General features: G+C 37.2%; 1 protein-coding gene across 9 annotated transcripts in view; it reads left to right on the top strand.

Annotated features, from left to right (window-relative positions):
- FRY (FRY microtubule binding protein) overlaps positions 1-13108 on the top strand; it is a 253474-nt gene that overhangs the window by 97753 nt on the left and 142613 nt on the right. For 8 of the 9 annotated variants that reach the window (XM_075742053.1, XM_075742052.1, XM_075742047.1 and 5 more), the window contains one exon: positions 12060-12259. In XM_075742053.1, the coding sequence (XP_075598168.1) occupies positions 12140-12259 (120 nt within the window). In that variant the 5' untranslated portion in view covers positions 12060-12139. Of the gene's footprint in view, positions 1-6517; positions 6824-12059; positions 12260-13108 lie in introns of those variants that run through there. The other variant, XM_075742050.1, reaches the window with a different exon arrangement.

Raw genomic sequence — 13108 nt, 5'->3', positions numbered from 1 at the left:
TGGTCATGCAGAAGGTCCTTCAGACAGCAGCCAAATTCCTTGTGCTTCATTCATTTGTTGAAGTGAAAGTTTTTCAGTAGGCAGCTATACTCAAGCCAAACTTTCAGAAACCTTCACTGAGCTCATGTGGATGGTAAAAGTCATTATCTTGTCCCTGCTGGCTTTATATTTCAGAGTCATCATGAGAAATACTCATGTCCTGGAGTTTGAGTCTAGCCAAGCAGCAAACATTGACATTTGTCTTTAGGGTTGTGGCTAAGAAACAAGTGAACTCCACTTTTAAAGAAAGAGTTGTTAATGTAACGTTAATAATGTAATATTAATAAAGGATTATTAGATACTACAGCATCATAATAGTGTGTGGCTAATAAAAGATGACACAGTTGGGTTGTCTGTAAGCAAAGAGGCCAAGTAGTGTTTAATTTCATAGCAAAGATAGACAATGTTGTGAGCGTGCTGCTGCAGCCAGTGTTAAGTAATGACAATAATGATTCAATCAGACATAGAGTAGGGGATTGATAATGATAATTATTAATCCGGATTTTGGCTGCAAAATTTTTTCTCTCATTTTTCTTTGTATAGATGTTACTTTGTATGCTCCACCACAGAGGGAAACATGAATGGATGTCTGACTTACTCTCATGTTAGTGTTTATTCACAAAAATCTCTCCTGTGGTTTCATCACAGAAAGCTTCACAAAATTTTATAAAAGTCGTCTTGGCCTGTGAAGGTTTAGCTTGCCAGTTCACAGTGCCAGCTTGCGGCTTGGTTTACTCCTGGTATTGTGCCATTTTCCACCCACACGAGCAAGGGTATGAATCCTAGCCAGCAGCAGCTGAAATGCACCACGATGCAGTTCAGTCTGTACAAGATGCTCTTGAAGAGTTTACAGACTTGAGAGTGAGAGTCATCTCTTACAACCTTGGATGAATAACTTTGTTGTCAGTTCTCCTTCAGTAATCACTGACAAGTGATAGGCACCTCTAGAAAGCGATTTATTCTATCTTAAGGTAAGAATTTAAGAAGGATATGATGAATCACCTAGAAATGTCAGTCTGTCTTTGTTTACTCTACTCAGAGCCTAGATGGCTAGATTAGATTTGATATTTGGCTTGTAGGTGGTTAAATTTGAACCTTTCCCTAAAAGGCAGCCATAGAGTAGATGAGGTGCATCAGAAGATAGGTCAAGGAAGCAACTACAGTTTTAAATATTTTTCTTCAATGTAGTACTACACTTTGAAACATAACTAAACATGACATCATATTTATTATGGCATGATATAAGCAAAACTCTTTAGGAAATCATCTCTTAGCCATTGAACAGTGTTAGGTCAGTGGGACTGTTCAGACCATGCAATTTCAGAGGGAAATGAGCTACAGCCTGTTTCTTTTTGTTTATCAGTAATAAAATACTGCTTATGTTTGCACAAGTGCATTACAACACACTCGGGTTTTCATTCATATGTGTACACTGCACAGAAGCCACGTCATCTGTAATTGATATGCCGTTTTCATTCCAGTGAAGCACATGAGTTTTTAACAGCATGAACCAACTTTTGTCAGTGGTTTGGAAGAGCAAGTGTGGACGAAGACACAACAAAAATTTGTTGGTTCTGGTTCTAACATCTGAGCTAGCTATTGAAATTGCAAGCATTTAATGTAGTAAAAAATAAACAGTTTAATTATCTTTTTAAAATTCCATCTTATCCAGACTCTGACAGTTTTATTAAACATTTCAGGAGAAAAGGAAAAGTATACTTTCTCCAAGAGAAAATATGTAGGGAAGGAAGATGCAGGTCACATCCTCCCTTGTTTGCTGGTCCCTCTTTTGGAAATTACTATTCCTTCTCTTTTGGACTCTTTTAGCTTTGTGCTTTCTTGGCACTTTTCCAGATTCCCTAAAAATAATTCTTCTGCTAACACCCATCAACCACAAAACGATGGGAATATCTTCATCTCCCTGTCTCTGAAAAGGAAAGCAAACCCAACAAAATGTCTGTCTAAAAATCTTACAGGAAGCTATTTTCTGATTCAACAAAACCCAAATGGAGGCTAGCTTTTTCCCCTAGTGCATAAAAAGTATAAAAGAAGAGTATGAACACCTTTATTTAAAATAAAATGCTTTTTAAGCTCTATTATTTGAACTGAAAGAGATTCTGGCATTGTTTCAGAAAGAAACATGTTCTTTGTTTTAATTTTTTAAAAATAAGTTGATCTACTCATTTGAAAATTATGATCTGAATATATCTTTCCACTCTTATTTGGATTTTTTACTTTTGGAATAACTGGCAAAGATAACAAAACTTTTGAAGTGTCTAGAAAAGATCTTGAAAGTATATTGTTAATTTCAAAGAGGCAGCATGTCATTACCATATAAAACACAGAAACTGAGTATGTTTGATTTGGATCCCATCAGAAGCAACACAGATATGTCCCTTACTGAGAAGTCACCCCCAAATGAAACACTCAAATGGCAATTGGAAATTGTTTTGGGATTGTCGACAGGATTTCCCATCTCATCTAGCTTTTTCAGTCTTTAATCTTACAATAAACCAAGCAAATTCTAAAATCAGCGCAGCTAAAAATCTTTATGTTAGATTCCCAAGTATCTTCAGCATACTGGTATATGTAAACAGGAAAATAATAATCTAGAGGAAAAGGAGCAGAAAAAGAGATGGTGAGCAAAGAGGATGAGCAGGAAGGCAAATTGCTTTCTTGCCTCACTCAGATATCTTGCAGAGATCTGAGGTAAGAACCCAGAGAACGTTGTTCAGCTGCTCAACCCCTGACGTGCAATTTAGGAGAAAGAGAGAGGGAAAGTCTGCATTTTATGGGATCATAGTTACTAGGAGCTTTGCCAAGTCAGTGAAAAGGACTTTAGAAAATGGATGGACGTATATGACAGGATTTCCTGTCTGTTTGTTTGTTTGTTTGTTTGTTTGTTTTGGCAGTCATCATTCTTGAATCCCCTGCATATGGACAGGCGGTCTTTCGCAAGAGGAGAAAATGTGTTCCACTCACTGCTTTCTGTTACAGGGTGTCATATCAATTACCCCACTCTTGCACAGAATAGCAGTGCACATCTGAGGATTACAAAGCTTAACACCTACCTGCCAGCTGCTGGGATGTGAGGGCCAGAAGGTTGCTAGCGGCTAATAAAGCCAGACCATCAGTTTTAACCTTTCCAAGGTACCAGGCTGAACAACATCCTTAGCTTCAAAGCTAACAGGCACTCCACCACATATATCCACCTCAAAGAAGACTTGTCAGTGTGTATAAGGACTGTTCTAATGTTTCCCTGAGGTTGGGCAAAGATATCTGATTAAACTGGTTATTTCCCAATAGGGTTCATCTCAGAAGATGGCTGCTTCATAAGCATCTCTGAGCGGAATGAGCATTTGAGCTCTTTGTAGACATGCAGAGAAGAGCATCCCCCACAAGTGGTATTTTAGCATGCATCAGGCTTACTGAGTAGCCATATACTTGTTTTCACAGTTTCTGCATTTTGTTTCTATCCCACAAAGGACTGGATCTGATTGTTAAGAAACGACCACATCTGGGACTTGTTCTGAGGCCCCATTCTGGATTTAGGGGAGCACAGAATGGGTTTACTATGAGGAGTTAGCCTTATGTCCTGAAATATTCAGTCTCACGGAGGATATCATACAGTCTGTTTTTAGGCCTGCTGTTTTATAACATACCTGAAGATACTGAAAATAAATTGAAGAATAGCATGTGTGTGCCCATGCACAAACACACATGAAGTTCAAGCCTCCTTTTTCTTGGCTAGAGTAGTTGGGTTGGCCAAAGCTTACACTTTATTGGCAACTCTGCCACTTAGTGGATGCACTAATTAGTGTCCTGTTTTCTTGCTTTGCTGTTCCTTTTGTTCACGTAGAATTTACACTCTCTTGTTGTGGTAAAAGGAACAGAAAGTTTGGAGAAGGATTGCCCAACCAAGTCTACAGGGGTTGGAACTGCCGTCTGTAGTTCAACAAGTATTCTAAAAAGAGTGGAATAAATATATCTAAACCTGGCAACAGCATTATTTCACTAAGTCTTCGGACAGAAATAATTTAAACTGTTGGTCTTATCTCAGTTAAATCTGTGAGAAAGTCCTGGAATGCCTGTATCACTGAAGGTATCTCCTTCCTTTCTCTTCCCCCATGCCATTTTACACAAATGACTGTCCCGAGGCATGTCTCTTTAAAGAAATGGAGGAATCTGAAATTCATAAATTAGCCTTTTCTCCCTTACAGTTCCAGCATAATCAAATAGTCTGAGAATTTCCATTTGGAAGATCTTAGGTCATCTCTCACCACCTTTTTGGAAATCCTCCCAAATCTGTTACTACAGAACGAGCATTTTGCTCCAGAATCTTGAACTTCTTCTATACTTTTCCTTGCTAGTCTCACAGCCTCTTCCATTTTGTCTGCTAGACTAGATAGTATTTCCTCTGGCATAGTGATTTACATGCTATGCCCAGACATGTTGTACACGGAATTGTTGGGTTTTATCTTTGTTACATTGCAGACCATCTATCTAATTGGTCAACCAAAGTAACTCTTCCTGAAGACTCCTGTATTTGGATTAAATAGACTTTGAAAGAGGATGAGTTGGGATAGTTTTATGTCAAGACAGCTGCACGGAACAACCTAGTGTCTTCTCCAAGTAGTTGCTTGGACAACAGTTTTAGACAGAGTGTTCAGAGTCTGGAGTTTTAAAATCCAAGTTCACTGAGATTTCTATTATGTGTAGTTTTGGACACAACTTTGTTCTACTAAGAGGGAAAATACATTTGAGCTTTTTGCAATGTAGACTCTCTCATACATTCTTGTTGTCTGTATGTGCCTGTATGTGCTGAGTCTACATACTGCTGTCAGGGAGTGGATTTTTCACTGCAAAGAATTCCCTCACCTGCAAATGAGCCGTCAGAGGGAATCAATTTCATGCAATATGAATATTTGCCTACATGTTTTGTTTACTGCTTATTTTACATCTTTTACTACAACAGAGGAAGCTTTGAAGCAATACATTCAGTTAAGTGTAGTATCCAAGCTCCATAGTTGATACTTTCTGCCTGGGACGTACGTATGCAAATGGTAATTACACATCTCTCCATCCCTAGGAGAATGCATGCCAGCCTCACTACAGTTGGAAGTGTAGATGGTTTCCAGCACTACAGAAGGAAAGCTATGTCTGCAATGCTATTGCTTAGGGCAGATTCATAAAGCAGCTTTTATATGGACCTTAGAAATTACTATAGGCCATACTACCGGGTTTCCTTACATTTCTTTTAATAATTAGTTTAAATTATGTTTAGATAAGCATGCAGTTGAGAAGAGGGGAAGAGTATCTTAAAAAGGGTATATTTACTCCTTGGTTATCAACTCTTTTAATAAAAAATGGAAAATAAGCAGTAAACAAAACATGTAGGCCAATATTCATATTGCATGAAATTGATTCCCAACACTGATACCATCATAATTTACACTTTTACTTTCTAAATAGTCTGGATGTGGTACTCAGATGTGCACTGAATTCTTCCTGAATTCTACACTTTCATTTCTGAGTGTAAATCCTCCTAGGAGAGGATTAGAAACACAAAAGGATCAGACATTAGTAGCATCAACTGCTCATCATAAAGTCCTATACTTTAAATAAATGTATTTCCTATCATATATATAGCAAGTCATTAGTATTATGTTTTGTTGGGTAACTTTATGCCTTTATGGTTGATTTTTGTTGAAACATGCAAATGAATTATGAAAATGATGCTTACCTTGAAATAAGTGTTGCTACTGCATCTTACTAATATGCTGGAATAACATGTGCCTTGGGAATCTTACAGTTTCTTTCACCAAGATAAAAATGGATCTGCTAGACTTTTACTTTGTTCCTTTCAGCAAAAGTTTCCCTTGAATTTTATTCTTTTTGTCTGTCAAGCTCAAATTAATTGGGAATGTTCTCCTTCAAAGGATTAAAAAAGCCAGCTTTTGGTAACCTTGGCACATGTGCCATGTCCTTTTAAATTAAATTCTTCACACTTTATTTAATAATGTGTTTTCTTTTTAATATTAAAATTGCAGTTTTAAAACAAAGCAAATTTTCTTAAGAGTTACTTCCCAGATGTACAATTATGCTTAAGGATATGTGTTTTTTCACTGACTCTTGGCATGGGAAAAGAAGAGATAAAGGCATTGGTTTTATCACAAGGAATTTAAGCTGTATTCACATTTGGCCAAAAGACCTTAGTTACAAAACAAAACCCGTTCTGTGTTGTCTCTGTGCTTTGCATTTCTATACTAATTGCTTTCAGCTTGGATTGTATGATAATACGTGTGTTTGATATGCATGGTTTGTTTATGTCGAACTCCATTATCCTGTCTCATGTTCTTGGAGTGCCTGAAGTAGTTTCGCTAATCTGTCAGCATAGTATGTACTTGTGGATAAATATAGACATGCAGCCACTCCTGAGTGGTCATCATCATATGCTGAAGCTAAAAATTACCCCTTTGGTTAAGGAAAGGCTGATCTGATCCGGAGGCCTGCTCTAGCTCACACATTGTAGGTCTTCAGCTCTTGTCTATTAAAAAACAAAACCAAAAACGTAAAAGAAATGTCTTGCCTCAGTGTGGAAAAAATTGTAGTGAAGTATGAAACGGGATTATGAAACAACAAATTTCCTTTTTGATTTTAGTTAGAAAAGGATTGTGGCTTTTCTAACTGAAGGAGTGGAACGTTTCAGGTATTCACAGGCTCATGGATATTACAGTAGCATGTTGGAGAAAATCCAGTGTGATCGGCTTTATAAAGGGGCTCGGTAGGTATGAAAATACTGCAAATACATGTTTTGGTTTGTGTTATTAGTTTGTTTGTTGTTGCTGAAGTGTTGACAGAGTTAACTAAAAAAACTGCAATCTCTGTTTCTTCTGCTTAAAGATACTGAAAAGTCAGTAACTATGTTTGACTGAAGTTGTATCCAGTGTAGATACAGACTCTTGGTTGGTGTATTATGATTGTTCTGTTGTTTTGCTTCATCTCAGAACTTTAAGGAAAATACCTGTAGTGTAAATCATAGCAGAGACTCTCCTATGATAATGTAATTTTGTACTCATCTCCATTATCAGCTTAGTGACCGTGTGTATGTGTCAAAACTACTGTGCTTTTTTACGACTATTTCTCTGATCAGGGAGATTATCAATACAGGAAAAAAAAATAGCAGTGATTTTCATTCAGTAATCCTTTCTGTGGCAATAGTATATGGTAGTGGTGACAACCATAAGTGATATTGCATTGCTACTTCTGTATTTACTCCTTGTTTTTAATTTTCTAAAAATACATAACATTGAGAAAATCTTGGGGTTACAGCCTGAACTAAATGAAAATATTTTGTAGGAAAAGAGTATCATTTTAAATACAGCTTACTGCAGATACAGTAGAAAAATAGGGAACATATCTTGGAAACAAGAAAATGGGTTGAGAGAAGTAGCGCTCAGGATTTCACCCCAAAATGGTAGAGACATCTTATAGTTGATTAATCTTTTTTTACAGATTTTCCTAGGAGAGGAGCTTTAAATATATATACAGCTTTCTAAAATTGACCTGCAGATTCCCTATTGCAGGGCCCTTGGGCATCAGGGTTACCATGGTCTCCTGCATGGGCACCACCATTCATTCTCCTTGGAATGAGCTACTAGTCTCTGGGTGAAGGGCTTAGTTTCATGCAGTACTTGTGTGGTGACCAGTACCCTACGATGTGTTACGAGTTCAAACTAAATGTTTCAGTGGTCCTTTCTGGTACTTCTTTTGTAGAACATTATAATTTTGAAATCAGATAGTAAAAACTTAATTTGTCAATGAAATAAATATTTAGAATCGAGTAATACCCCTTCTGCATAAACTCATACAAACTATATGTGGTGATTTCTCACGTAAAAAGTATGCCTTTTATTAATGACAGTGTTTAACTGGCATAAATGGCGAAACTGGACACATCCTGTTTTTATTGCTGTTTTTAAGGCCCGGCTTATAATGTGTCAACATAAAGAGGCCAATCATGGATTACTTTAATGCAGCTATTTCTTAAATTTTCAGTCCTTGATTTCTAGTTTTATGTCTCAGAAGCAACTTTTTTAATGAGCTTTGTAGGGCGTTCAATCTAGGAAAAAAGAACTATATTCTGTTAAAGCTCATACATCATCAGTGTAGATGTCAGTGACAGTCTAGTCACTGGGCCAGATTTTTGCAATGCAAATATCAAGCGTATGCAAATGCTTGAGATAATGGAACTGAAAAGATGCATTAGAAAGCCAAACCTGTATATAATAGTTCATGACCAACTCATGATCAACTCAGAACCCTCACACTGCTGGCTGTGTTAACTTCCACACTGAAGATGCTTAAATGGAGTTAGCAGCAACAAAATTATATTTTAAAAATTTGAACTAAATCAATGTCATATGTCAGTTATTTCTCTAACTGCTGTAATTGCTGTAGCAATGATAGATGTTAACCCCCAGGATATCCTTTTTCTTTCCTTAGAGGGAAAGGCTGTACAGTCATATATTTCAGAGAAGAGCAAGAAAAAAGATTTGGGTGCACTGACAAATCTCACAAATACTTGCATTTCTCTACTACAGTGTGCAAATAATTGATTTTTCAGTTAGGTGTCTGGAAAAAAAAATTAGATCAGCCTGTGTCACAAACCTAACAGCATTGTCATTAAAAGGCTTTCCTGCTAACAATGACTATGTGAATTTAAATTCCAGTCTCAAAATCCTGGCTGAATGCCATGATGATTGAAGATAAGGGTGGCAGCTCCTAGGTAGTGTGAGTAGGGTTTTGTAAGGACGTGAGGCATGCATGATCTCACACACTGTCTTCCTCCCTTCCATCCCTCCTGCATGTCCCTTCATAGCAAATTTTGAACCAAATTTGCCAGATGAACAGAAGGCAAGGTTGCTTTTGATTAGATTCCTGCAGATTCCTTCAAGAGGGAGCCTGGGATGGTTGCGCTGGCCAGAGAGTGGCCGTCGGCCCAGCCGGGCTGTGTTCAGCTTGGCAGAGGCTGGCTGGCGGGCAGCCTGCCTGCTCAGCCCCTGCGGAACTCTGGAGGGAGCTTGGGAATGACTGGGGCAGCTTGGGATGAAGACAGCAGGGAGGGCAGGGCTTTTACTGCTACACCAGTCCTTAAGAAAATTGGTCACAAAAATAACCCATTTTTCCTGAGAACTTGGTGATCAGACTGACTTGATGGATAGATGTGAGCCAGTCAAAACCACATATTTGGCAAATATATTAATGATTGTAAAAATATTGTCTGACTCCTTCCTAAAGCTATTTGTGTAGAAATTTCCATTACTTAGTATATTTGATAGTCCCTATAAATTTACATCTGATCCTTTTCATCTCACTGTCTTCATCTTTAAACTTTAGGAGAGCCTAGGTGATGACAGGAGAGCAGTAGTGCCTACACTCTTCTCTGGTGGCTCTTTTTTCATTAGTTTGAAGTAGATTATTATTCAGAACAACAGGGTATTTTTAGAAACAGTTTTGTAGAATATAAATGTAGAACTGTTCAATACACTCATTTTTATGCAGAGTCATAATGCCAGCAAAACTCCATGGTTGCACTTTTACCCTCAAGAATCAAGTGGAACTTTGCAGGAAACAAATCTAGCAGAAAACATCTATTGGAGTGGAAGAAGCGGTGCTGCTGTGCTAAAGAGTGATGGCGTACATGATACATGATAATAATAGCTACATGAATAAAAGTGTTTCTATCTTCCATTATAGTCATATAGTGGAGTTCTAAACTTTGATTTTTCAAAACCAAAATATGTTCTCTTTTCCCCAGTGCATCTTTTTTTATTTTTCAATGCATGAATTTGAGGTCTGATTCTGCCACGTCATGAATACTGTCAAATTATAATGCAGTCTTTGGGATTTAGTTTTTTCAGTTTTTTACAGCAATGAAGTGTTATTCAGGAAAGATCTAAAATCTCATGTATTCTTTAAACAATATAATGTAATTAATAGTTGACGATTACTTTCAGTAGTAGTTGCACTTCTGTTCCTCTGTAGAAAAGGCTAGAGGCATTAGATGTGTGGCATCCATCATTGTAGTTCCTTCCTTTCTTTTCTTTTCTTTTCTTTTCTTTTCTTTTCTTTTCTTTTCTTTTCTTTTCTTTTCTTTTCTTTTCTTTTCTTTTCTTTTCTTTTCTTTTCTTTTCTTTTCTTTTCTTTTCTTTTCTTTTCTTTTCTTTTCTTTTCTTTTCTTTTCTTTTCTTTTCTTTTCTTCTCTTTTCTTTTCTTCTCTTCTCTTTTCTTTTCTTTTCTTCTCTTCTCTTCTCTTCTCTTCTCTTCTCTTCTCTTCTCTTCTCTTCTCTTCTCTTCTCTTCTCTTCCCTTCTCTTCTCTTCTCTTCTCTTTTCTTCTCTTTTCTTCTCTTTTCTTCTCTTTTCTTTTCTTTCTACATACAATGTAACCCTCTGGAGTACAATGCTATGGGGAATTTCTATAATGGTATTAGTTCACAATATTTTCCACAGTTTGTATTGCATTAAAGCACCTCTGTCCCAATCACCAGGAGGGCTCACGGGTGTTACGACACTTACATTGCATCTGGAGTGGCTAAGGGCTAGTCTTCCCACTGTTACTTAATTTACTACTTTTAAAGTCTCTGTCAAAACTAACAGAGGGTGCTACCAGTACCTGCCTGAAGACCAGACATGACTTTTGTTGCCAATAAGAGCTAAGCCTGAGGATTTTGTTTTGGCAATTTTATGCATAGAATGGTAATATTTGAATTAACGAGGTTTTGTTTCATAGTTCTGCAATTTATTTTTTTCTTCGGTTTCCCAGGAAAACATTAAGTAGAGCTAAGCCTAGTACATAATATCTTGATATTGGTTATGGGGAATTCACAGAATCATGGGATAATTTAGACTGGAAGGGATCTCTGGAGGATGATTAGTCCAACCTCTGCTCACCAATTAGAGAGGTGAGGCCTTGTCCAGTCAAGTTTTGACTGTCTCCAAGAGTGTAATTTCTACTTTTTCTGTGGACAACCTGTACCAGTGTTTGATCACCCCCTCACAGCAGATTTTTTTTCAATATATCTAATTGGAATTTCCCGCATTCCAACTAGTGTCTGTTGCCTCTCGTCCTGTCACTGCGCTCAAAGAAGAGTCTGGCTCCATCTTTGCTGTACTCCATTAAGTAGCTGAAGACTGCAATAAGATCTCCCCATAGCTTTTTCTTAAGGGTGAACTAGTCCAGCACTCTCAGCCTGTACTCGTGTAGCAAGCACATAAGTCCCTGACCATCTTCATGGTCCTCCCTTGGCCTTGCTTCAGAATAGCAATGTCAGTCTTGTATGGGGAAGACCAAAACTGGACACAGTACTCCAGATGTGATCTCACAAGTGCCAAATGGGACTGTAGGATTTGGTACTTTCAGGAAAACTAATATGTAATGAACATTTTTTGGCCATGGAAGAAATTTCATGTCTGACTCTTCATATAAGATTTATACTGGTGAAATGTAATTGTTTTTAAAGGAGTCATTCTTGATTGACCTCAGTATAAATGAGGGGAAAATGAGGCCCTTTACAACTCACCTTAGTCAAAAGATCAGAGTCCTGACTTTCACAAGGATAGGTCAGTTTGAATAGCAATAAAGAATAAATTTGTTACTTGACAATTGAGTTACAGATCTGGCCTTCAAGACAAAGGATAAGAAATGAGGATGGTATTCCAACAGTTAGGTGTCAGCAAGTCTTGCCATGTAAAAAAAGAGGATGAAGTGTACACTGAATAGTAAACACTACTCGATTTTAATACTTAAGATTTCATCTTTGATTTCTTCTTCCAGTCTAGATTATGTAAATTTTACCTATAACTATACCATGGAAATTGTATTTATGTATTGTGTATTTCTTTAATTATCAACTATTCTCTGGTTTTGCTTTGACAGTATAGTGGGCCATTGGGATGCTCTGGAAAGATTAAGACATGTTGAATTACCCAAAAGTAAATGATCTTTTCTACATTTCAGCTTCTCCAGTTGGTAACGGATATATCAAGCCACCTGTCCCACCTGTTTCTGGTACACAGAGAGAAAAAGGACCTCCAGCCATGTTACCTATCAACGTTGACCCAGACAGCAAACCAGGCGAATATGTCCTGAAGAGCTTGTTTGTTAACTTTACTACTCAGGCTGAACGCAAGATTCGCATCATCATGGCAGAACCTCTCGTGAGTAAAAAGAAACTCTAAGTATATATGGACTTTGCTTTGAATTTATTTTTAAATAAGGCTTGCTTGCTGTGCAATGGAGAATATTTTGCTTGTAATCTGCGTTGGAGTTTGATAGTGTTTTCCAAACAGTAAGATATGCTACTATGGCAATTAGAAGGTTGTGGGAGAGGACAGAGGTATGCAAGATATGCCACAGGGGTGACATGAAAAGGAATTAATATTTTATTTCTGTTTGCAGTATGGACACGTGTTAATGTTACTGAGAGGTAGAAGAGGTGTCAGCCAGCATAGATTTCACAGCTGGGAAAGCAGTCACTTGAGTCAAAACAGATCAGAAAATGCTGAAATATGATAAAAATCTGTATTTCTGAACATTACACTTTTTCAGCTAAAACATGAAAATAAGTAGCACTGCTGGTTCCCATTTGAGTTCTGATAGTAGTAGGTTTCATAAAATCTAAGAAAGTGCTATAGCACCTCTTTTCCACATATGAAAAAGCATGCAGCATTTGAAAAAGGAGCTACATTACAAGGTCTTGCACAGTCACTGAGAGAGCAGTCGTTATTTATATTTTAGGCAAATTTAACATACAAGTATTTCTGTTCCAAATTGTCTTATGTAACTGAACTTCTGTGAGTCTGCTATTTTAACCTGAGACTACAGTTTATATACATTCTTGTTATTTTGATATAGGGAAGACTAGTTCTGTAACCTATATTTTAGTTCTGACAAGGTAAAAATTAAAAATAAAAATAACCAGGAACTTGTATTTCTGAGCTGTAAGGGAATTTTTATAAAATCTTACAACATATTTGTTATAAAGCACAGTGTAGAACACTTAGTTC

This window comes from Balearica regulorum, chromosome 1 (assembly GCF_011004875.1).
Source record: "Balearica regulorum gibbericeps isolate bBalReg1 chromosome 1, bBalReg1.pri, whole genome shotgun sequence".
NCBI classification, from domain to species: Eukaryota; Metazoa; Chordata; class Aves; order Gruiformes; family Gruidae; genus Balearica; species Balearica regulorum.
This window is presented reverse-complemented; position numbering and strand designations above follow the sequence as displayed.